This window comes from Pipra filicauda, unplaced genomic scaffold (assembly GCF_003945595.2).
Source record: "Pipra filicauda isolate LSUMZ 115617 unplaced genomic scaffold, ASM394559v2 scaffold200_size1382263_pilon, whole genome shotgun sequence".
NCBI classification, from domain to species: Eukaryota; Metazoa; Chordata; class Aves; order Passeriformes; family Pipridae; genus Pipra; species Pipra filicauda.
Genome location: NW_024104311.1, coordinates 498,251 through 524,622, shown reverse-complemented (window position 1 = coordinate 524,622; position 26,372 = coordinate 498,251). Strand labels below are relative to the sequence as shown.

Here is a 26,372-nt window from a genome sequence, read left to right as displayed (position 1 = left end):
ACCTTGTGAAAGACAGAAACACTTTAGTACCTGGAGACTGCAGCAGCTCAGAGAGGAAGAGACACTGTACTGAATCAGGACCAGCCTGCATAGATTGCATGAGTCAGGTCCAAACTGCTTCAGGTGCACAATTTTAATATCCTATTCATGCTCTGCTTTGATTACTGATTGCATCTATTTTTACTCTGACACCAGCAGACTTCCTTCTTTTTTCATTCTTAAATAAACTGTGCCACCTTCCCATCCTCCTCGGCCTCCCCTGAGTGCCCATGCCAGACATGTAAAGCCTGTTCCTGGCACAGACAAACAGTATCCCTGCTGAGATTCACCACAGTGGCCACTTCTACATATTGTCTGAAATGAAGTAAAACACTAACTCCTTGACCATAATTATTAAAAAACCCCAAATTACTACCTTGATGGGAAGCAGAGCAAAAGTGCCAGGATTATCAGACACACAGATTAGTAAACATCCCAAATGCCGCAAAGAAAGAAAAACTCTCTACAATGACTCAGGATGTATCCCCTAAAGCTTCCTTAGCTGCAGTTCTTTCTACCACCAGCAGTTTGACACACTTTTTTTTCATTTAAAAATACAGGGAATGTGTTTAGTACCAGATTTTAGAAAATAGTCCATAGCCTTGCTGGTCTGTCAAAAGGGCAGGAGCTTTTTACAAGGGGTTGAAAAGGAAAATATCTGTCTGTGCTCAGTCTGACCTGCAATCCTTTTCCCATGCAAAGGCAGTGACCCTGGGGAGATGAAGGCCAGAAGAAACACAAGGTATGTTGCAAGGCTGGAGAGATGGGGGTCAAATCCCTGTTCTGCCTTTCTCATCTCCCCATTGGTGTGACTGATACAGAAACATTTCCCTTTCTCAAATGAATATTCCCAGAATAAATATACTAAAAAATGGAGGTGCTGCCTTGTAGTATTGAGTTAGTTCCTTATTATAATATGTCTAGATTTTACCTTAAAATGCTGCATGAATCAAAAAAACCCCAAATATAAAAGCTATGTTTCTGTAAGATAACAGTCTGGCTAATGTATAATTCTGAGGAACATTGCTGTAGCTCTCTGATGGCCTGAGAAGAGGCCTTATATAGAAATATACTTGCTTTGGAGCAAGCACAGAGATTACTCCCAGAGAATTAGCCTTAAATACTGAGACTGGTGCTTTCAGAGCTAAGACCTTGCAAAAGTAGTGTAGGTCATGTAGTGCCATGTATGGATATTTGTATTAGCTTTGGCAGTAGATACAGCCACCAGAAACACCAATAAGCCAGAACAAACCATCTTGCCTGTGTAATCATCCACACCCTGACCTCCTTGCATATCTGCTACCTGCCTAAAGCTCTGCTGCAGCTGTGCCTTGCACAGCAGACATTTCTGCAGCAGAGAATAAGGTTACAGGGTTATCTATGGGTGGATCCTCACAGATCAATTGGAGTTTCTTCATGAAACTACCCTGAATAAACACAGTGTTCAGTATATTTTCTTAAAATAGAGGATAATGCATCCAGTGCTCTTTCACCTCTGATTCTCCCATTCTCCTCTGCTCTCATGACACTCCACTCAGAGTGCTGTGTCCAGGTCTGGGCCCCCCAACACAAGGAAGACGTGGACCTGTTGGAACAAGTCCAGAGGAAGCTACTACACTGATCACAGGCCTGGAACACCTCTCCTATGAAGACAGGCTGAGAGAGCTGGGGATGTTCAGCCTGGAGAAGAGGAGGCTCTGGGATGACCTTAGAGCACCTTCCAGTTCCTAAAAAGGGCCTACAAGAAGGTTGGAGGGGGAGTTTTCACAAGGGCATGTAGTGAGTGATAGGACAAGGGGGAATGGTCTTAAGCTTAAGGAGGGTAGGTTTAGATTAGATATTAGGAAGAAATTCTTTACTATAAGGGTGGTGAGGCACTGGAACAGGTTGCCTGGAGAGGTTGAACAACTCTCATCCCTGGAGGTGTTCAAGACCAGCCTGGATAGGGCTCTGAGTAACCTGGTCTAGCGGGAGATGTCCCTGCCCATGGCAGGGGGGTTGGAGCCAGATGATCTTCCAGGTCCCTTCCAACCCAAACCATTCTATGATTATTATCAGCCCAGTTGTGCACAGTACCTTACAGCTGGTTAAAAGAGGCTTAAAGCAATGACACATATGTTTCTTTTCATGTATCTCAAACACATTGCAAAAATTTATTGTTGTGAAGGTCAGAGATGGGATTGGTATCTTTGTATTTTGAGCTAGACAGATACAAATTTGGTGTTATATTGACCCACTGTGCTGAATGTACCTAAAGTAGAGGGAGTTGCTGCCAGCATAGAAGTCACTGCAAAAATGTGGAAAGGTCAAAATGACCCAGCTTATAAATCTGGAAAGCCTTTCTGTGTTTAACCATAGAAAAATCATAAAATCTTAGTTTCCTCCTTTTTAAAAATTAATAACCTGTCCTTCTTGAGCCTGAAATGTGTTTCTTTTGGAAACATAGTTGGTGTGAACGCTGCATGAACAGGAACTCAGTGTCTCCTCACATTGTGGGACTGTCCTGGTTGCACAGAGTTACAAGGATGGAAACTGCAAGAAGGCACGGCCCTTCTGTGGCAGGTAGCTACTGAGTGGAGCTGTGACTGCAGAAATAGCTTTCATTTTGGAAACCTTTTGATTCAGACTTCAAGGCAAACCAACAAAAAGCTTCTTGCTTCTCAGGTAGGAAGAAAGGTTGGTAGTAACTTTCTTTTAGGGAGGTTTTGTAGTAATAGTCCTTTAAGAAGCCTGTGAAACTTAGTAACTGGATGCTACCCATCTTCAAAAACTTGAAGAAATGGTTGATCTGCAGGAAAGAAAATCAGACATGAGGAAAAAATGCTAACAGCTGGAATTGGGACAGTGAAGCCACGGAACAGGTTATGGGATTGGTTATCAAGTCCCTTTTGCTGGAAGTTTTTAAAAACAGAGGAAGGGATTGGTGGGTGTAAAGGGAACTGATATACTTTGGTGTGGGAGCACTGTCCAAGGAGACTTCTAGCCACACATCTGTATGGTACTATTGCTGAGAGAGAGGTGGTGCTGGCAGTATTGCAGCAGAGAAGTAAGGAATTCAGAGGAGAGGCAAGATGAGACAGAGTCGATGGCAGCAGGCAGCATGCCCTGTGTGGTCCCTCACTGGTGTGACTGGTTTGGCAGTTCCAGAGGAATCTCAGCTATGGGAGACGGAAGCCCGAGGGGCCCTGTCTGTCCCTAATCCTGCAATTTACCTCCCAAAGCACAAGTGCTTATGGCTCCTCTTGATTTTACTTTTTCTGTCTTAGAGGTGGAGGTTGTTAGAAACCTTGATCAAAGTTTCCTTCTCCTAGTTACTGATCTGAAGAATCATTATAAAACACACAAAGTTTGGAGTCAGTGTGAGAGTAACTCACTGACTAAAAAGAAGTTTAGTGAATTGACCTTTACATACAATAGCACACTGTTACTTTGTGATCTACATTTAGATTTTTTTCCACATCAAACAAATCGCTATGCATCCTCTGTTTCACAAATTGCAATAAACATTTTTGAAACACTCTATGAATACAATTTGTTCTTGTCTTTTAAGTGTCTCTGAACTACACCCTTCACCAGGAGAGTGGTCTCCCTAGTAACTAATATATTTCAAAGTCTTAAAAAAAAGGAATCTAAAAAAATTAAAACGAGAGGAAAAAAAAAAAGACTGAACACAAGATACACCACAATCTGAGGTAATGTGAAGTTTTTATTGCCACTTGTTTTGTAATACTGTCCGCCCAGATTCCTCCCAATGAAAGGTTTATTTTGCCTCAGATTTCTGGCGCTTGACTTGCTCCACAAGCAGGGCAGGGCATGGTTACAACTGGCAGCTGGGCAGACCCTAGAGATGAGGCTCTCTACCTTCGGTGGTTAAAGGAACCAGCCATGAAATGCCATACATGACATCCCTCAGCTCTTCCTTGCAGAGGCGGCAGCGGAGTTGTGCGTAAGTGCCTCCTTCTGCGGGGGGGGGGGAGGTGTAGGTGGCCCCTAAAACCCAGTCCAGAGAGCAGCAGAGGCCAGTCATGCAGGAAAGTCATGCAGATGTCAATTGTGGGAAAAGGTGAAGGAATCTTTGCCAAAGATCTCTGAGCTGGCCACTAAGTTCAGGCAAGAAAATTCATATTTGGCACCCTACTTTTTTTAAGAAATGTAGCAAACTGATAGGCCCTGCTAAAATACAGCTTATGGTAGTGGTCAGAAAAGGGGGTGACGTATGGAACGGATGCTGGAGGATTTGTTACAGTCTGCAATAAAAGAAACAACAAGTGGTTGGAAAAAGCAGCAAGGCAATATATATTGAAAATATACGTATATGAAACTGGGTCTAACCCTGCAGAGGGGGACTTAGGGATAATGGTGTATTGGACATGATCTGTCAGTGTGCACATGCAGCCTAGAAAGCCAACTGTATCCTGGACTGTATCAAAAGAAGTGTGACCAGCAGGTCAAGGGAGGGGATTCTCACATCTACACTGCTCTCATGAGATTCCATGTGAAGTTCTGCATCCAGCTCTGGGGTCCCCAGCACAGGAAAGATGTGGACCTGCCAGAGAGGGCCCAGAGGAGGGCCATAAAGTTGATCAAAGACAGGGCTGGAGCACTTCTCCCATGAAAACAGGCTCAAAATTTGGGGTTGTTCAATCCAGAGAAAAGCAAGTTTGGAGTAGACCTCACAGTGGCCTTTCAACATGAGGGGAGTTTATTAGAAAGACAGAGAAAGACTTTTTGCCAAGGCCTGTAGTGATAGGACAAGCAACAATTGTTTTAAACTGAAAGAAGGTAGGTTTAAATTGGGCTTGAGGAGGAAATATTTTTATGAGGATGATGAGGCACTGGAACAGGTTGCCCAGAGCAGTTGTGGATGCCCCATCCCTGGAAATGTTCAAGGCCAGGCTGGATGGGGCTTTGAACAGCCTGGTCTAGTAAAGGATGTCCCTGCCCATGGGAAGGGGGGTTGGTCTGGATGATTTCTGAAGGTCCCTTCCAAGCCAAAAACATTGTGTGATGATTCTAAACAACATGTGTGCAAGGCTGGTGCAGTGGAGGGACTTAGATCACTTCCTGAAGAAGCTGGAAGAGTGCAGAAGGTTATACATGACAGCTGTGGTTCTTGAGGTCATTCATCTGCACCCTCCACAGTCCCACAGCTTGAACAAACTATGTATTGAGGAGGGCTGAGATGCTACCAAACCAGAATGGCAGCGAGGCAGTTTGTAAGAAGATCTGACACCTTTTATTAGATCAATGATATAGTGGGGGAGAATATAACAGTTTAAAAAAAAGGAACAAAGACAAGCCTTCAGGTATGAAAGTCCCTCCTGGGACCTGCAAGAGGAGCTAAAGCAGGAACTGGTGTGGTAGCACTTTCACATCCATGTTGTGACAGGGATGGAGAATTGGGCGCTTTGCCAGAGGAGGGGTGAGCAGAGACATTTACACCTGGTCACCGTAATGGGTACAGGTTAAAAACCATGTCATTGTGGCAGTAGTTGAGACCCACCTGGGCCCCCCCCTCGCTCATGTCTCCTTCACTTCCCCTCAAAGGTGCCAAGAGCTGGTGGTGGGGCTGTGCCCCACTCACCCTGGAGCAGGGGCCACTCTGAGGTGCAGGGTAAGGTGGTAGAGAGAGGCAGCTGCTGCTGTAGGTCAGCAGGGATTTCTCTCCACAGGATCCATCTCCCAGAGGACCAGTGTTAGGCCTGAAGGAGACATGGCCACCCTTTGTCACAGGCAGGACACGCTGGGTGCTGAAGTGGGCGCAGTGCTGGTGGGAAGGGGCTGTGCAGGGGACAGCAGGGCCACTGCACAGCCTCTCGGCACTGGGGATCCTCCCAAGGGATGGGCTTCGGCTCCAGGTCAATGCCTCTCCAGAGCCCTCATCCTCCCCAGCTGCCCTTGGGTACAGCAGCTGCCCAGAGCAGCTGCTCAGCGTTGGCTCCTGGGAGCTTTTGCTTAAATGTCCCCTGAAATTAGCAGGTATCATGTAGGCATCCGGCTTGGAAAGAAGCAAAGGCAATGCTTCTGGCATCGGCATTGCACCTGTCAGAGACTTGGGAAAGCAAGGCATAGGTTAGTAAAACAAGGTGTAGTCTATCAACCCTCCTCTGTGAGACCTTCACAAGTGCACTCGATTAATACAGGTAATGAAGCAGACGGTGTAGCAGAGCCTCCTTGTAGGGGAGTGACCATGGGCTTTAGGGGCAAACCAAACAGGGCTCTCAGTTCACAGATTTGGGGTTGTTTCCTCAGGTTTTGCCCAAAGCCTGTTTCACACTGAAAGAATTGTTTAGACCTTGCGTTCACAGCCCTTGGGATCCACTGCCAGCATATACTGAGGAAGGACCTAAAAATGCAATTATGCTAATACACTTGACACCACAGAATTATTTTTTTTCTGTGGAGCTTGGAAAAGCTAGGTATATGATTTTTAAAAACTGTTTGTTTTGAAGTGATCTTTTCACTACAATAATATTATGTGTCTCTTTTCAAGACTCTATTTCTAACTAATAAATTTTCCTATCTTTACATTTTTTTTACCCTGCAAACAAATTTCATTCAGGGATGGATCAGCACACAAGAATTATTCTTCTGGGTCCTTTGTTCTAGATATTTCACAACTTCTTTAATTGCCCTAATTATATGTTTATAATTGTGCAAACTTCAATTCCTTTCAGAACACTCATTTGTGCTATCATTTCTGATGAGTACTTGCAGGTCTTTCTTCTTTATAATTCTGCTTTTTCATGCATTTAATTATAGTGATTTTTCTGACCGCAAAGTAGCAAACCTTTCTGCTGTTCTCCACTCACTGAGAAGAAATGCCAGCAATCTGGTATAGGACCCAGCCCACCTTCAACAAAAGACCCACTGATGCCACAGAGAGAACATCCTATATATCACTTGCTCTATTTGGGGCCCATCTCATACCTTTTTCTAAAGTTCTCCTTCCTGGTCTCTTGTGAGCACATTAAAATTTAATCCCTTCAGAATACATTTTTGCAGATTGAGCGACACAGGCTCTCTGTGTGAAATCAGATTCCTGAATTAGTTGTATCACTGCCAGTTTTGGCAGAACACAGATATGATGAGTTATTCCCAAGGAAAACCTGCTGAAGAGCCATGAACTGGAAAGCCAGTTGACAGTAAATAATATAACCTGACCATTTCAAACCTGGGAAAACCCAAGGGGAATAAGCAGAGGTGGAGGGGTGTGCTCACTTTTCCACAGCACCTTCTCCATGTCAGTGGAGAAGCTTGGGACACATGTCCCAAGAGACATGTGTGGAGAAAACCTGACTTCCTCTTGTCTGTCCAAGGATGTGGCAGTGCCTCCTGCATCTGAGGGTGTCCTCACAGCCCTTGATGGTCTGCAGGTGGCCAAATCCTGCTCAGGGGCAGCTGTCCTGCAGGAGAGCATTTCTCTACCTGATGGACATTAAGTCTGTGAATAAAGTGATCCAGGCTTGCTACTGAAGTAACTGGGTTTTCTTAAGTAATGGCTGGGGGACTGGGGGAAGAAGAAGTAAGGATTTCTGATTTTGCCTTGTTAATGATAAGGGTTTTTTGTCAAGATACCATACACAGTATATAACAGGCATATCCTTTAGGTAATGCTATATATTGTATTCTATAATAAAACCCTTTTCACAGAAACACAGAATGGGTCAGGTTGGAAAGGACCACAGCGGTTTGTCTGGTCCAACCTCCCTGCTTGAGCTGGGTCATTGTAGAGCCCATTGCACAGAACTGCATCCAGACAGTTCTTGAATATTTCCAGTGAGGGAGACTCCATGACCTCTCTGAGCAATCTGTTCCAGTGCATGGTCACCGCACAGTAAAGAAGTTCTTCCTCATGTTCCAGTGCAATGTCCTGTGCATCAGTTTCTGCCCATTGCCTCTTGTCCTATTGTTTGACACCACTGAGAGGAGCCTGGCTCCATCCTGTTGACACCTCCTCTTCAAATACTTGTAGACATTGATGAGGTCCCCTCTCATTTATCTCTTCTCAAGGGTGAACAGGCCCAGCTCCCTCAGCCTGTCCTTGTAAGAGGGATGTTCCACTCCCCTAATCATCTTTGTTGCCCTCAATGGACTCAGAGAGTAAACAGTTTGTGTCTCTGTGTACGTGTACAGGCACACACAAATCTTCCTCCTGAGTTCAGGTGTTGCCAAAAGTATTTCCCAATTTTCAAGTGTTTATTTGTTACAACTTTCTCATAAGTTGGTGCAATCAATACTATAAGTTAAATCCAATAAAAACCTGCTAATGTTCTCCTTCAGTGTCAATACTGATTAGATTAAATATCTACTTAATTTGTTCATAGATTTCTTTGCAATTAATTTTATTTATGGAGAGTACTAACAAAGAACTTGTAGGAAATTTTTCTAACGGTAAGTCTTGCATTTAAAATAGGAAAGAGCTGATGCTCTAAAGCTATGCCCATACTGCTAAATGAAATGAAACTGAGGATTGTCATTGGCAACAAGGACCAAAATGCATGGCCTGTTGGTGTCCAGACTACATCCTGGCCTTGGGCAACTTCTGGACCTGAAGTGAAATGGACATGCAAGGGCTGTGTTGCAGTTCACCAAGGACTGTTTTTCACTGCATCAGCTTGAGGTTCTTAATTGTCCATGTCTTGTAGCATGATGGGACATAAGGGCACAGGTAGGTTCAAAGCCAGCTGTGTACAGTGAAGGGACCAAAACCTGATTCAACCTTGTCCAAAATTCTGCTAGGAAATGGTCTCTGGCACATACTGTCCTCCTGACCTATGCTAGAGCATTTTGTCTGTGAGCACGAGTTAGCACTGACCAAATCCACATCAGGGACCACATGAATAGTGGTATGACTGAGCCTGCCCTCCAGCCCTGCTTTGTTTACCAGTATAGATGTAATCTCCTGCTGTCAATCAGGCCAAAATTGGCTCCAGAGAGGGGACACTAGCAGTGGATAGCAGTGCTGAGGAAGTCACGATGCTCAGGACAGCCCTCGTCCTTCTTGGCCTGATCATGGGGAGGCAGAATGTGGAGGTGTAAAGCCTACTACCACGCAGACCTAAAGTCCAGGTAGCCTCCACCATGCCTTGAACCATAGATTTTTGACCACAAAATTTCACTGAGTTAACAAGAGTTACCTCAATCTCCTGTATTCTTTTTAATCTTATAGAAGATGCAGAAAAAGCTGTGTGTGCTTTGTGGATTGATCTTCTTGCTTCTGCTTCTAGTTTTGTTTCTGGACGTGGATGGTCATGAGCTCCTTTGGACTTCAGAAAGTAATTATGATATGTTAAAGTTAGAAACAACCTTGTTATTAATCTTAAGAGAGCAAAATTTGTAGCACAGACCAAAATCACACTTATGGCCTAATTTAATGCTTTATATTTGATATGAATTATTTAATGTGAGCTTAGGTAACAAACATCTCAGATAAAGTGGGATGGGGTAGAAATTCTCTGAAATCATAAAACCAGTGCACCACGTTTATGTGTAGAAGACACTCCTCATACTAGAGCCCCAGCTGAAGCCACAAGGTCTTCTGCAGCTTGGCTAGAGTGTCCCTGTGGTTATTTCCATTCTTCTCACACTTTAGACATGTTTATCAGCATGTTAATTTCCATTAGCTTCCAAAGAGAATTAATTTTATTTAGCCTGCACACAAGTGAAAGACTGGAAAGCAGGAGACAGTTCAGTGGTTATGGTAGTAAACTAGGACTAAAACCTCCAGAAATAGTGCCCATTATTTGAACACTTGCATACAGTCTTTTCCAGATATAAGTTACTTATAAAGCACAGATGGCATTTTCCACAGACAATCCCTTGGGTACAACCATTTAGTGCTCCAAGATAGCCTCATGCTTATGCATGGGGCCTTATAGAAGGGAAGAGATAACATGGTATTTCTGGCTTTCTGAGGATTTGTTGGTTCCTATGTACCTGAGGCAAAACGCTTCAAAATCAACAGGTTTTCCCAGGAGCCTAAATAAAAAAATACACTATGCTGTAAAATCATAGCAGTATAGGCTAATTTAGGCTGGAAACGGACCTCTGGAGGTCTAGCTCAAACTCCTGCTCAGGCAGGACTAACTTCAGAGTCAGATCAGGTTGCTTATGACTTTGTGAAAATCTTTCTCCTTACAGTCATTTGACCTTGTCACATTCAATGACCCTTATTTGCTGGAACAAAAAAAAATTCCTTAATAAAACTTACAAAAACAGTCTTTAAAATTAACTTGCATAATGTTAGGTAATTTTATACCAACCTGAAAAAATATAAATTGGCCTTCATGCCTCCAGAAGTTGGTAACTGGGTAACCACCATGGCCTCGGCAGGAAAGGAGTTTCAGTGGTCCATTGCAGTTTGGACAGCATTTCCCTGGAGTAAAGATAGTGGGAAACATTTCTATACAACAGTGATCAGACGAATCCCATGTGACACAATGGTTCATTGGTGGTGGATTGCCACTTTGGTTTGGGGCTCAGAAACTACACTGAGAAAAACTACGCAAAAAACTTTCAAACATAAGCAAAAATCAATATAAACAAATTAATAATTGCCTTTATTCTGCCCATTATTAAATATAACTGTCAACAATTGTTTCTATTATAGATTTATTGCAATTTTATAATTTATTATCACAGTCAGTTTTAGTTGTTTTTCTCTTGTCAGTGTTTGGAATGTCATATGTGTTCTTGTCTTGACTTTTCTAGAAGACATCATTATGACCTCAGTGAGTGCATGAGCAATACCTTTCTTTGGTCAAAATATACATCAGATCCAGAAATCAGTATGTGCTAGTTCTGTTGAGCAATCACAATTGTTTGGAACTGTCTCATTAAAAAAAGTGCGCGTGGCTCATGTTCTCTATTTGCATTGTCTTGCACCAGTGCTGTGACTGTGAGGCCAGTTTTCCAGTCATCACGGTTTATGAGCAACTTCTTTCCTGCAAGACTTGCCTCCTGAGTTACTCCTGGGCCAGTGCAATAATGAAGTCAGCACTCAAGTTGGCAAGAACAGCACAGCAGAAAGCTGCCTGCACTGCACAGCTTTCTCAGCAGCCTCTCTCATGGGCCTAAGAGGAATGCCTAACTAATAGAAAGAGAGATGAAAAAAGTATTAGGGGGAAAAAAAATAAAAGAAACAAGCAGACAACTACTCCTCAACAGTAAGAAATGTAAAATGCATTGTTCCAAATCAAGAGTTGCATTGGAATATAAGGAATGGCAGAAGGAAGGCTGGATAATCCAAAGAGTATACAATACCTGGATTTATGTTGTGTTCACTTATGAACTGCCCATATAATGAACAGCTGTGTTCATACTCACGCTGTTGTTTTTGCCTGGCTTTATCACATATGGCTGGTCTTAGGTAGATCTTCCTTCCATCCGAAGTAGAGCAGTCGTTGCCACAAACCACCACCCCAAGGCAGGACTTTTTTAAGATGCGAGAGTTGTGGTTGTTGGTGTTTCTCATTGCCCAGCTGCTGTGGTGCCTCTGAGCATTTTTATCCTCTGAGCTATAGATATGTTTTACATAGGAATCTGGCCATTCTTGAAACCAGTCTATCTGTCTTACATCCTGTGGAAAAACCAAAGCAAGCCATGTTTTAGGCTGCGGAAGAGAAGAGAAGAGCTTGTGCAAGATCCAAGCAGAGCTGGTCCCCTGCTGGGTGTCCGCTAGCCGGGGTAACTCCAGCACCCCAGCAGGTGATGCTGGTTGTCAGGAGGGAAGACAGAAAAGGCACAGTTCCCTGTGGCTTCCTACAAGCCCCAGAGCATCAGGAAGGCCTGGCCAGGATGTTGTTCTCACTCACCCATGGGTCCAGCTCAGTGCAGGACCTCCTTTGGAGTGGAAGGTGAGGTGCTTGATGGAAAATAGCAGACACTTTCCTTGTAGGCAGCTGTCACTGCCTGGTTAACTTGCGTTAGCTTTCATGGCAGAGATCCTGCTCTGCCTTTCAGTCAGTTCAAAGCAGTGCTACGCTGAATCATTTGGTTTGATTTGGCTCAACTCGCTGGAAAAAGGGAAAAAACTGAGTCACACTGAGACTATGTCCAAATTTGTAAATCTTCAGTTCATTTTGGCCTAACTGCCATGAAAGACTTGCACAGGGATTTTTTTGAAGTCCAAAACAAAGAAACCTGACATCCTGGTCAGGTTTTATTTCCACTGCTAAAATGATTGAAAAACCAAAGGACAGCACAATAAGGAATAATAAAAATAAAACTGGAAAAAAACCCCAAAAGACCAAACACACATCATCTCAGTGGGTACAGTCAACGCAGTAAAATGCAGTAAGCCATAAAGCACCTGACATGCCTGCTGATGGTTTTGAGGGAAAAGGTCTTGTAAGGAGTAGAAAAGCTTAGTAGAAATTTCCTTTAAATTGCTAATCCCAGCCACTGAGATCCATGACAGCATAAAGAATACCAGTTGACTCTCATCAACTCCCATGTTCTCCTGGTAGCCACTGGATAGTGTAGGAAAGGGCGTCAAGGAAGCCTCCAGACTGAAATGCAGGTGAAGGCGACCTTGAGGTGAAGGTCAGGGAAGGAGATATTCTGGAACATGGAGGCTTTGGGCAAAAAGCACTGGTATAGTATGGAAGAGGCTGGGATCCAGCAAGAAGACAGGTTTGGGAGGTGAAAGGCAGATCTGGACGCTGAAGGACAGCAGCAGGAGAAATTTGGCAGAAACATGCTAAGGTGAGGGACAGGGAGGTGATATTGGTGTGCAGGGTGTGTGGGCTTTCACTGGAGAGCATGGTTGAAACTTTTAGATAAGAGAACTAGAAAAGGACAGAGGGAGGGGAAGATCACTATTCTGCCTCTCAGCAGATCTCTGCTAACTAAGCAAGGTTTTCCTAGGTGCCCATGAAAGACTGTTGCCCTCATAAGGGAAGACAGCTTGTCTACCTGGAGCCCAATCTGAAGTGAGACTGAGCACCCACAGTTCCAAGGCAGTTGTGGGTGCTGTGTTCCCTTCTCATAAAGTACTACCCAGGGCAAAAAACAAGTTCTGGACATCTCTGATTGAATGCCCACAGCAGAAGCTAACTTTTTTCCCTCTGCTTTCTATGCACCTCATCCACCAGTGGGCTAGAAAAGCAATGTATCTTCAGCATTGCTATTTTTCATGCATCAACAGCTCTTTCAATAATACTTTTATGGAAAAATGCATAGATATGTCAATATTTTCTAGCTTTTCAGTAAAACACTGCCCCATACCTCAAGGTGACAAAGAGAGTAAAGGCAACGAGGCATAGGTGACTGAGAAAGCACTTAAGATCAGTAGTGGAGATGACTGGTCAGAACAAAATAAAATTCTAATCACAGACACATACCTGGGGAAGTTTGATGTCATTGATATCCCAACTTGTCATTTCTCCATGTTGGGAAGCAGAGTTCTCCTGCTCCACAGCAGCTTCATCTGCACCTTTCAGCATTTTTGAATTCCTTCCCAAAGTTAGTGCAAAAGTCTCCCCTGGCTGCTTTTGAAGTTGCCTGGCTGTCAGCACTCTCAAGCAGTTTACAACCAGGAAGCTGTTTCCTGAAGCTAAATGATACAGAGGCTGCTCATTAAAGATAAAAATCAGTGTTCTTCTGCCAGAAAAACTTGTTCCATTAAAAGTTTTGTAAGCCAGCAAGGCAGTGGAAAATATAGCTTAGAGATAACCTGTGATGTTACAGACACATCATTTGCAGCACACAAATCGTGCCTGTGTCATCTGTTTTGCTTTGCTCGATCTTCTGTCATACCAAGTTTATAGTCATGTAACTCTGCTCACAGGCTCTTTGAACATCTGATTCAACTCTGGCTTAATATTTCCGGGGCCAAACTGATTGAACAGCTCAGCAGCTGTTAAGGGGTCTTTGAGTCGCTGCTTACCCATTAGATATTTTGTGCACTGCATGTGACAAAAGCAAGCAACAAGAGGGGTCTGCTTCATCACTTCAGATGAAGTAGTGCTCAACCATTTCACATATTGTTAGCATCTCTGAGAGATTACCAATTGCATGAGAGAAGTGTAGAAAAGGAGGTTGGGCTACCTGCATTTTCCTATCTCAATAGCAGATTGAAATAAAAAAAACCCACCAAGGTATGTTTGTTAAAACCAACAGGTTTTGCCTGAAGTCTTATAAGGCAAGTGTCTGCCCTATTCTGAGTTTCAGTATCAGCCAAGCTTAATAACCTGTCATGCTGGTTTTGTCTGGATAGAGTTAATTTTCTTCACAGTGGCTAGTATGGGGGCTGTGTTTTTGATCTGTGCTGAACACGGGGCTGATAATATAGTGATGTTTTTGGGATCTCATGCATGAAAAATTTTGTTCCTTTTGCTAAGGAGAGAAAAGGCAACTCAATTTTCTTTTCTTGGAAACTGGAAAAGTTTCAATATTTTTAGGATGGTTATTGTAGTTATGCCACTTAAGGATTTATTAAGGACTACTGAGTAGTGAGAGAAGTAAAATCTACTTGACGTGATTCTATTTCATAGACTTTATTAAGAATAATTTATTTTATTGTTGTTTCTTTGTCCTTGGAAAGTGATTTAGCTAGTCCTTAGTTGACCTATTTATAAAATACCTGTGATCTGTTATATTATCACCTCTAAAGGAAGAGTTCGTGGATATTTGAAGAACACTTGAAACATTTGGCTGTATGGTGCTCTGGTAGCATAATCAGAGCCCCACTGCCACACGTTGTGGCCCAGACTGTGGCAGTGGGGAAGAAAGAAGCAAAACACCCTCCATGGAAAAAGACCCCCACAGAGGGGTGCCTGGTAGTCAGCACCAGTGTGTTCAGGAATATGAACTGAGGCCAGTTCTGGAGGGCAGCTCACAGGTTCAAATGAGATTTTACACCAGAGGAGAAGGGAACATAGCCGCTCAGAAATATTAACAGCTTTAAGAAACATCAGATCTTCATGTATTTTCATATTGCGCTACAATGAAGATGGAGATAGTAAAGTCAGGACAAACAAAATATGAGCTGCACTAGTAAACTAGTTGAATTAGCTAAGCAAATGACCCTTGACTACTTGTGTTCTAAAACATGAAATGATTTGATACACAATCCAAAATTATAGTCTCATTGCTTTTAATAATACTTTTCAAAATGAGATAACTTAGAAATTGATTTTTAATTTTCTTCATTAGAGAAAATGGAGTGTTTCTTCTTTATACAATATTGATAGAGATAAAACAATAATTAAATATTACTATAAAGATTAATGGAAGATACAGATTATTGCATAATAGCACACACACAAAAATGAAGTTAGAGAGAATCATACATATTATGTTACTTGAAAGCAAAGGATGAAATAGTAGCAAAAATCTGAGCACTAATTGAAGGATGATGTGGCATATCAAATTTATGATTGTTATTTGTGTATCTTTAATTATTACTAAAATGTAGCAGCTTTATAACTTCTTAGGCTTGAAATATAGTTTTCTCTCCCCTCCCCTTCCCCCCTCCTAAAATACAGAAGGGTGTAGAGGGAGCAGGAAGTGATTCTCATTTAACTGCCCAAGAGCCCAGGAGCACAGAGTGAAAGCAATTGGTAAATTCAAAAATGAGGCAAAGAAATGTATTTTTGGATCACTATATAATTAGTATCGGTTTGTCTAATGAAGATTATTTCCTTCTCCCTACAAGCCTCGCACTTATTCCTTTAGACTCTTATGCTACAGCATTACTACTGGTCTAGTCTAGTATGTCATGAAGGTTTAACGCTAGACAAGACAAAATCAAAAACATAGGAAAGAAATAATATCTGAAGATCTGCTACTTAATCTGTATAATATCTGAAATATGTTATAATACATTTAGAAATACATTTAGAACGAGATATTAAGCCTTGTATTTTATGACTTTTGAAAATTTTTAACTAGCAAGGATTAGGAAGATTTCTTCTATTTTCCTTAGAAGTACTTGGTGTTGACCATTTAGGAAAAGGACTATGAATTTTTAAAAGAAATTATGTATATTACCAATTTGCATGAGCTTTGAAGTTAAATTAATTCAATATAATCTGCACACTCTTATTTGAGGAAAGCAGCTGCTGCTGCAAGGGTTGCCCTCCACTGTCTGGCTGCCCAGCTCTGCTGAAGGACAGTGGCTGACACCAGGAACATGTGGATGTCACCTGTCACAGAGCAGCCAGGCTCTTTTCTTGTATTTTTCTACCACCACATGAAGAAGGGGCTTTTGTCAGTGCTCCCATCAGTCTTCCTTTTGATCTTTGGTGTCATCTTTCAGCAATGACAACCTCTAACTCATCTCAGGTGCAGCCAGCAGAACTTTACATGATCTGAGTTACCTGTCCTGCCAACAGCCCATATTGCACTATCTTCCATGGCTGCTTTGTGCCCTGCCTTCAACTGCATGGTTTTCCCTAACGCTGAAAGTTCCTCCCTCCTAGTGGAAGCTCTCCTGCTTCTCCTCCACTGCAGGTGTTTGCCTTTGCATGCTTCTTGTCCTTCTTTGGTCTCACTTTCATTACTGCTGAGTTTCATTGTGCAGCACCACAGGAATCAAGGAACAAGCATGTTTGGATGACAAGTCTTATACCAAGGTGCTACTGATACTCCTTGAAGGATATTTCTCCAATTTAGCCTGGTTTTTTTGTTTTTTGTTTGTTTTTTTTTTTTTCCCAAAAAAACATTCTGTAAACTTAAAAGTAACAATTTTATCTTCCAGTTCAATCTTGCTATTTGATAAACTTAAGCAGTAGGATGAAGCAACATAATTATCTCCCAGATGTGGAGCATAAACTCACTACAAATAGACACATAATTCGTAATGAGGAGATAGATTCTGCCTGTGGAAAAAAGCACTGGGGGTGTTGCTCATTTTCTGGAGACAAACTTTTGTTCCCAGGTTGCCCTGACGTATCCTCAAGTTGGCTACCCCTGTATTCAACATCATTTGAAATGCTTATGCTGTCTTCACCATTCAGTATCCAAAAGTGAAAGTTTCTGCCTTGTGGTCTGGCTCTTTGAAAGAAAGATGGACATATTTGGAGATGGAAGTACTTTTAAATCCTTGGTTGGTTTTGTTTATCCTTTGTTTCTCTTTAATTCTTTTCTCAAAACTGGCCCTTGAGATTAAAACCGGCTGATAATCTCATGTTTTTGTTCAGTTACCATATTTCTGAATTCTGGACTGCTCTAGATAAGAAGTCAGTTGCAGGTAGTGTAGTTCTTCTAGCTTTGCTGCTCCAGTCACACTCATAGACCAATTTTTTAAAAAATGCTTTTATTTAAAAATTTTGTTTCCTACTTTTTCCAGATATCCTCTTTCTAGAGTGCTGTCTCAAGTGACATATTCTGCAGGGTTCTCTGCTGGTCACTTCATGTAAAACAGACACATCTACACCGTAGATTATAAACCAGACAGATTAGCAGAGAATTCACCTCAGAGCTCAAACACTGATGAATGTCTTGGACTCTTTTTTATCAGGCTACAAATATGTAGCTTGCATCACCCTTGCCCTCATGGGGTTAGGTCACTACTCAGTACAGCTGCTCAGGGTGGTTCTGCCAGACCACTTGGGAGGTGCTGTGTGTTGCCTGCTGGTGTTGCACAGACCAGAGATGCACATCGTAGCACCTTAATAAGGGGATTTTTCAAATCCTGCTGTTGACATGGTAATTTCTTGAACTGCTCTTACTGAACAGCTTTCAATCATCTCAGCTTTTCCTGTGTCAGCTAAACAGTCATTCAGCTGCAATATTCTCATTTTTCACTTTCTATTTACTTCCCTGGCTATTTACAGCTGAGAGATGCACTTGGGGGCACAATTTGTCAGAGGCTCTGCCACATGAACCTCATGTCTACCCACTCATATCGCACAGAGTAAATATCTCTGCCAGGCCTCTCAGTCCCTCTTCTTGAGGAAACTGATGTTCCTCCACCTGTACATTATCTCCTAAGCAGTGTTCTCAGCTGGTAGTCTGGTAGTTGAATGACTCACTATTGAACAGAATGCTATCAATAATCCTTTGAAAGCTCCTTTTTTTTTTTTTTCCCCTCCTCTCTCCAGGGCAGTGTTTTAGCATCAACTGCTATGAATGTATCTTTTTCTTCTATGTGAAGAACATAGTTCCAAGTGAAAGGTTTGGGACCTGAGCTCTTTTTAATCATCTGTTTGGATGCTTGAGTGTATGCGAATACATATTTACTTTATTCCTTGGCAGTTCTTTATTAAAGCTACAAGATGTAACGCTTTGGCGGTGAAGTCTAGCTTTTTATTCATTTTATTGATCTCTTTATTTTTTTTCTCTTAACATATCAGACACTTTGCAAAGCATGTGGATTTGATCCCCGTATGGGCCATTCCCTTAAGATTTGGACTTGAAGATCCTTGTGGGTCCCTTCCAACTCAGAATATTTTGTGATTCTGTGATCTTCTTGACTGTATAAACCATATATATTGGTGGATTTTTGGTTTTGGCTTTGTGCTTGTGTGGCTTTATTTGTTTTTTTGGTTTTTTTTTCACTGAGATCATAAATTCAAATGCTTTCACTGAAATCACTGGCTTTCATGGATTATCTAAAATTTTAGTTGGAATGCTTTTTATGGGTCATATGCTTAACTATTACAATCTCTTAGTGACGGTATTATGATGTAATTTAAAAATTACTTTAGTTTATGGCCATTTTGCTTTCTTATTTTGCTAGTTTTCAAAGCCTAGTGCATTCACTCATTTTTTTTCCTGATCTGACATTCCACTCCTCACCTTGCTTTTGCATCTGGTGCAAATACATTTAATTTTGCAATTCTGCCTGGCATGAACATCACATGCATGCAAAATCCCATCTCATGGATTGACACTTGCTTTTCTCTTCCTTGCAATTCTGTAATTTCACCTGTTGTGATTTAAAGAATGTGTAATTGCTAAATGAGTTGTCTTTCATGTCCATCTGCTCCACAATAGGAATTTGGTATATCACTATGATTATCGTTTTCCTTGTTCCCACTCTCTTGTTGCAATATGCATTCTAATTTTTGTGTTGTAGGAACTGCCTCATTTCTGATACCTCTGACAGCACGTGCTGCTTTTCTCCATGGTCAGGTGGAGAATCATATCTACTGAATCCATCCTCAGCTGCAGGTAATTCCAAAATAAATTCCTATCAGTTAATCATGCCCTAACTTCAGAACAGCCACTGTTTCTGGTATAATCAGCTGCTGGGGAGATCCTATATGTGTTCCCCTTTCTATAGACTACATTATCTCACAGATTCAAGTGTTCAGGTAGAATTATAAAACTAACTAGTTTGGTCTGCCATACTTTTAAGAACGAGAGGAATTTTCCCACAGCCTGGGCAACTCCCACGGTGTGGGAGAAACTGTTTTGTTCTGGTTGCTTACTTTGCAACAGGGCATAGCTTGCTTTACTCCTGAGAAATCATAGCTATTTTTCCCATCGGACTGGGCTCAGTATCCAAGGGATTGGTGGAAATTTTAACAGTGACACAAGATCAGATCTTTTACAGTTGGGGAATGCCAGATTATGATTGATTATCTTTTCGATTCCAGGTGCTATCTCTGTTGCTTTAGGAGAGAGGAATCCCAGCTATAAGCCTAGGCTTGGCAGTCCTGAGGTTGTTTCTGTCACGCCTTGGAATTCCCTACATGCCATCGGCCTCTTCTACTGCAACCCAACAAAAGTTGCTCCAATATCCTCTTTGCAAACATTTTCTCCTTCGCCTTCATAGCAGTTCCCAGCAACTATTTCTGTAGGTACTCAGCAAAACTTGTGAAGGCCAGCTGCACTTCTGCCTTATGGGAACTGGAAACAAGCCAGATCCAGAAAGATATGTCCACCCACATGGGCAGTCCCTGACAGTACTGATCAGGTGATAATTATTGCCTCTTTCTTTGTCAACATTATGGCCAACATGATCTTTCCTCATTCAATATCCATCTATCACATTAGTGCACTTCTAAGCTGTCTCTTTCTCAAGACTGGCTTGAAAAAAAATCTGCTTTCTTGTAAGTTCTCTCTGTCCTTGCTATTGTATCTACCCCAGGAGCAGGGGGCCCAACTGAGTTTCTCAGTCTTCTGAGCTGGTGTCTGATACCCACCATATCCCCATAGGAAGGAATTCACTCCCACCATTTGTTTCCCTCTACAAAAGGCCTGTGAACCCTCCCTGTATTTTCTCCTGTTCTAGCTGTGGTAGCCACTTCACAGCACAGATTCATATTAGGACACCTGTAACGCCAATCATGTAATCCAATGGCATAAGACAACACCTTGTTCTCTAAAAATCCACTGTAGCTAAGATCCTCACATGCTAATAGATGAATTTCCTAGAAGTGGTGACAGCAGCATTGTTCCCCATGTCCCTTGCCCTGCTTTCTTTCTTCACTCACACTCACCTATCCCCCAGCTAGCTGGAAAGTGCACAGTACAGTGTCCACAATACCTACAGCTTTTCCAAGTTGTTTTTACATATAAAATAATAGGCAGCAAAACTAGTAGCTTAGAATGGCTGCCTTGTTCTTTAGCTCTGAGGCTGACCTCCCCTCTTTTGCCTTGATTGAGTCATGTTTGCAGAATGAGTGACTAACTTGTCAGGCACTCCTGCAACCTGAACCCCAGGCTCACCAAAATCTAGTGATTTTGGTGATCTAATCTCTAATAAAGCAAGGTAGCTGGTTAGGTACTGGAAGCCGTGCAGCTGCATTACCAGGTTGCTGTGCCAAGGTTACTTAGCTCTGCTGGCTGTAGTTTTTCTGTCTGGCACTACATCATGACAGGAGAATTTCTTTCTGTCTTTCTGCTCAGTTTGACGAGCGTCAGACCAGCCTTGCTATAAAAGCCCACCCACACGAGCGGCCTGGTATTGCAGGTTGTTCTGTGTCTGCTCCGAACAAACCACTGCCCCTTCGGAAGACGGACACTGTGTTTGAAACAAGATACAGTACAGTTTTCAGCATATCTAATAACACGGTGCAGCAATTTTCAGGTAATTTGATGACACACTCCAGTGACTGCCTACGTAGGCGCTGTCATGCTGGGGCACAAACTGCAGCAGGAGTTTGCTAACTACCACTGGGTTTCCTTACACATTCTACTGCTATCAGCACAGAAGGACAAGCCTGTCTTTCACTTTCTCTGTGTTTTGCTTGTCCATTTGTCCTTCATGAAGATGAAGCCCAGCAGCTTTTTCTGCACAGACTGTTACTGAACTAAAGCCTTCAGACTTGTATCTGTGACAGCAGCGAGGGAGGGCAGTGTGCAGCATGGTCCTGGTCCCACAGAGCCAGGGACATTGCTACTGGCACTGACATAGGACAGCAGAGATCTAGGGCAGAAGCTATGGCACGGTGTGCATTGACCAAATGCAAGCTGTCATCAACTTTCCTGAAATCTCAAACCTTGGCACCAGTTCCCCTCTGTGGGGCCACCAGGAGCAGGAAGACAACGAATGAGAGGTGACAGCAGACAGGGAACCTGTGTGTTTGGGCAGAAGCCTGTGGGTACACCCATGGTCTGGGTATGGCAGGAAGTCTTACTGATTATGTGGTATTATTTATATATATTAACCTTATGGAAACAATGGACCCATAGTGCTGTACAGCTCACTACAAAGCACTGATACCAAAATAATTTTACTGCTGTTTTCTGAATTACCTTTTTTCTAGTTGGATTTTAGCTAGGTGCTTCTTTGGGGATCATCTAATATTATGCCAAAAAGCCATTTTTATTGTTGTTGATAAACAAGTGAAAATTGCTTTTTACACCCTTCTCCCTTCCCAATTACTTTCAAGGCTGCTAGACAGAAGTTCTTGCAAAGTGATAAAGACAAACAAAGTCAGGATGTTCTTGTCTGTTCCTTCCACAGAATGTGCATGACTCTAATTCACCTTGAAAAAGGCAGCAAATTAATCTGGAAAGCTCCATATGAGAAATTACAACTTCAAGAGTGCTTCTAAAATAGTGGTGTCCTAGTGCTCTAATGGGCAGCAGTTTTCATACCTTCTTCAAAAGCTTGTGCCTGCACTCTGGTCAGAAACAAATTTTCACTACTCCCTCTTCACCAGGTGAACCCTCTCTCCTTTCCACGTGGATTGACTACAGTTTAGTCCTCTGGCTTTGCAAATGATGGTTTGCATTCTCAGCTGCTGTTCACCCACTTCATTTTGCTGACCTTCCTCCTCCATGTAAAATGTAAAATACTTGAAATATATGAGTTCTAAGTAGGTACAGGCAAGAGACGCTCTTATAAATTACCTTGCACATAAAGATGATGTTTTCTAATCTTGCTGTTACTGTGCATACTTGGGGGCACATAAGATTTCTATCATATATTGACCCTTAAGGCAGTTGAATCACAGAAATTAGTCCCAAGAAGTTTTTGTATAGAAAATCAGAAAAAAGCAACATGAAGAAAAGGCCCATACTGGCTACTGACATAAAAACTTGGTCATACAGCTTCTCTGAGGCACATGTGGAAAGTGAGGACTGGGATTGGGTATTGGGCCTTTAGTGAGTGACCATCCCAGAGGTGGAGACTGCTGCTGTCAGCAACAGCTGAGCTCACCAAGACTTTTTTTTAACCCACGAAACTCATTTATATATAAGGAACTTGTGCAAAGGGGCTTTTCAGCCATGACTACAGCAATCACTACGACGTCTATTAGTCACATAACAGAAAAAAAAAAAAAGCAAAAACATGTAACTTCTTGGAATGCAAAGTTTAAGTGGTTAGGCATTCAGGGAAAGCTGCCTCTTTCACTCCCATTCAGCAAATTCTTCAAAAGGACAAAAAAACTTGAATCAGTCATCTCATTCAGAACAAACGTCTTCTTAGGGCAAATAAGAAAATAAATGGCCGGATTTGGGATAAACATCCACTGTTAATATCACACCCACCACGTTACACAACACTGAGGGAAAACAGAGAACAAGATGGGAAAGGACTTTGTGCAGGTGCAAGATGTGCAACATGCCCTTACACTTTGCTCTGGTCCATTTTCTATCACTGTCTTTGACAACCTATGAAGATTGTTCACAAGGTAAAATTACTTCCAACCACCTTCGAACCCTTCCTTGGCTAAACAGCCCCTGTAAGGATCTCTGGTTAAAATGCTGTGGGGCAGTCGGCTGCCTGTGTCAGTTTTCCTGCTTTCCTTACTTTCTTTACATTGTGCCTTTGTTAGTATGAAACCAGAGCTTTACTGTAATAAAGCTGCTGCCTGTAGTCTACAGGCAGCAGAAAACTTGGACTGACTTTCAGGATCTTGAGAAATCAGCAGTTTCCACAGAGATGGCACAGAGGGCCCTACAGTGCTGGAAATGCTCCAGCATAACTTCAGGAATCGCCATGTCACCTAAGCTGCGTAAAGGGCAAACTCCCATTTGAATTGAGTGGGAACTGGAAGCAACAATCCCTAACCACAGGTTTGAAAGGGAAGTGTATAAGGTGCTCAAATTGTTTTGTGGACAGACACTGTCTGCTTGTTCTGGATGTTACCAGCTCCAGTTTCATATGCTGTGCCTTCATATTTAGCATAGATACGTGAAATTTAAAAAATGTTCCAGAATTGTAAAGCTGGGAGTAACAAACTTTGAAAGTCACCTAAACTCACTGCTTGCCTGAATTGCTTCTTTCTAGTCCAAGCTATGTGCAGTTTGTGCCCAAATACACAGTGTTTTTCCAGTTTTGACTTAAGGTGGATTTTTATTTTTATTTTTCTAGAGGAAAGTGCTCTATAGTGACCTTAATAAATAAGGAATGGACACTTATGTTACAAAAGGTCTCAAAAATACATTGGAAAATAAACACTACACGGCTAAAATATGCTTTATACTCCTCAGTGGTAATTGATTACCAGCCCTAAAATGATTGGAAAATCTCAAGAATAACTTGCCAACTATTTTCAGAGAGCTGAAATGGGCTGTGTGTGATGAGATCGTTAAAGAGACCAAGAAAAAAAGTATTCAGTGCAGCTTCCCATCTATTAGGTTACTTGGCCTCTTCAGCAGTCTCCAGAGAAAGCCTCTGGCTGCTTCTTAAGGTCACTGAATCATTTCACTATAATAAATGATCTCGCTAGCTGAAAATGTTGGAGAGGCTCCCTGTGCCTCCATGTTGCTGTATCAGTGAGTCACTTCAATCCCTGTGCTCATGGGTGAGCATGCACCACACCCAACCTGCCGGCTGCCCTGGCCATGTTGTTTTCTTTGTCTTCCTTCGTGTGCTTTTACTTTCATAACCACATTAAACTGATAGAGATCTGTGTATTTTACAGTGCATTTACAGTGGACAGAATGAGAATAGAGACCAAAAAAAAAAGGCAAAACCCCACTACACATGACTCAGGCTCCCTGATCTCAGGAGTCTTTGCACTTGGAGGCAATTACAGGAAGGAGTCAGCAATGTTCCCTCAGGGCTGTGACAGAACAGGAGGACAAAGTGTCCCAGGGCAGGAACAAAGCTGTCTTCCGCACCACTTGAAGCTTGGAAACAGCAAGTGTTGACAGTCAGGACTGAAAGGTGTGCCAGTTTAAGAGTGGTTGACATGCATGGTTTAGCAGTCCATGTAATCAGTAACAGAAGGAATTGTAGGTCCCATCAGCCATGATTCTGCCACAAAGAGTGGCAGTATCTCCCAGCTGTGATTCAACAGAGCATGGATGAAGAAGACCAACAAATCTTTGATAAATGCCTTTATTTCCCTCAGTAGGAGATAGCAGGCTGTTCCCTTGGAGAAACAAATTCCAAAAACATTATCTGCAAGCCCTAGTCAACATTTTCTTCCCTTATCCCCAAGTTTGCAAGACATTTCTCTTCCAGCTTTGTTTTCTATTTCATCTTTATAACTTGCCTTTCTGTAGAGCTCAGTCCTCTATTAGACTGAATCCTTGTAGGACATGGGAACAAATAAGCACCACTGGGTTACTAATGGGGTAGTTCAGTAGTGCTGGTTACAAACCAAGCTACCTCTCAGTCACTCTCAGAGTTCATCTATGCAAAGTTCATATGCTACAAAACTGTCACTGGCTTTCCACTGCAGCAACTCCCATTTGGGCGTGTTTGGCTTGGGCTGAGTCCGAGGTACTGCATTCCACTTTTTTGGAGTAGCAATGTTACTGCAGTTGCTTCCCCCTGTAAACTAGACCTCGGATGTCTGTCTCCTGTGGCTCTCGGCACTGCTACAATCACAGAATAATTTGGGATAAAGGGTCCCTCTGGAGATCACCTACCTCACAGCAAGGCTAACTTCAGAGTTGCAGCAGGATGCTCAGGATCGAACCAGTTGAGCATCTCCATATGGAGATCCCACAGCCTCTCTAGAAAGCCTGTGCCAGAGTTTACTCTCATTGTGAAGGATTTCTTTCCTTACATTTAATCCTCCCTTGCTGCAACTTATGCATTTGTTCTTTCATTGTACCTCTTGATCTTCTGCTGTGCCCCTCCAAGGAGATTCTACTCCTCCTCCTCCTTATCACCCTCGGCAGCTGAAGACAGCAGTGAGTTATCCCCCCCACTTTACTCTGCAGCTCCCTGAATCTCAATGCCCTCTGGTAGACAGAGGACTTAGAAACACAGGCATCCTCAAAAAGTGAGGACAATTGAGATTTCAGACATCTTAAGTACAAACAAGCTGCTCCCAAATATCTCAAATTGCCTAAAAGCCCAGTGGAGCTGGGTATACAGCCTCACTCAATTAAAAGTTAAACATGGGATGCTGCCTGTACATATTGCAGTCTCATGCTGCTAAAGACCCAGGTATGATTTGATCTGGGATCTTCAGTTTCAAAGGACAAAAGAGTCAAGCCAGAGTGTCCTCTAATTTTGCATCTTGCAGACCTCTTCATTTCCCCACCAGATTACATTATTTTTAGAATGTGTTCAGTGTCCTTATGACCTGGTTTCTTCACATTATACCAGGAATGATTAACGTATAACCTTTCCCTTGAGAGGAACCTGCATCTCAACAGTCAGCAAAGTTATTACAGTTCTGCAACAAAAATGTACTTCTGGTCTAATCATAAATGTTTCTGATCATTATTTTGAGAAGATGTTGCTTCACTGAAGTGATTTGATCTTTTAGCAGTGACAAGGCTTGTTTTCATTTGCTTTAGTATGACAAATATCAAACAGGCTTCTGGACACTTAAGACTGTGTGTTTTCTTTTAATTTATGTTTTACTACTGCTTGTAGGAGAGTATTTTTGTGTTGTGTTTCTCTATAGATCATTTTGACAGAAATGGAGATGTATTTTTTCCATAGGGAACCCCTCCCATATTTTCAACAAAATAACTGAAAAATATCAACTAAAATAAAGAGCAAGGAAATGTTGTCT

The 26,372-nt window shown here is 42.3% G+C and overlaps 1 protein-coding gene across 1 annotated transcript; it reads right to left on the bottom strand.

The window, feature by feature from the left end:
* Positions 1–5,485: 5,485 nt before the first annotated feature.
* Positions 5,486–13,487, bottom strand: GCM1 (glial cells missing transcription factor 1). Its single transcript, XM_027724070.2, has 5 exons — positions 13,386–13,487; positions 11,368–11,620; positions 10,305–10,417; positions 9,180–9,308; positions 5,486–6,091 (listed from the first exon to the last, which is right to left on the bottom strand). The coding sequence occupies exons 1-5, from the start codon at positions 13,485–13,487 to the stop codon at positions 5,486–5,488; spliced, it is 1,203 nt and encodes a 400-aa protein (XP_027579871.1).
* Between the last annotated feature and the right edge of the window lie 12,885 nt (positions 13,488–26,372).

What these genes read in the sequence shown, in the direction of transcription:
- GCM1 (XM_027724070.2), bottom strand. Translation starts at nt 13,487, where the DNA reads ATGCTGAAAGGTGCAGATGAAGCTGCTGTGGAGCAGGAGAACTCTGCT. An exon ending in GCCAATTTATATTTTTTCAG is followed by an intron (nt 9,309 to 10,304) that starts GTTGGTATAAAA and finishes TACTTTCTGAAG; the next exon opens with TCCAAAGGAGCTCATGACCA. An exon ending in AAAGAATACAGGAGATTGAG is followed by an intron (nt 6,092 to 9,179) that starts GTAACTCTTGTT and finishes TGCTTTCCCAAG; the next exon opens with TCTCTGACAGGTGCAATGCC.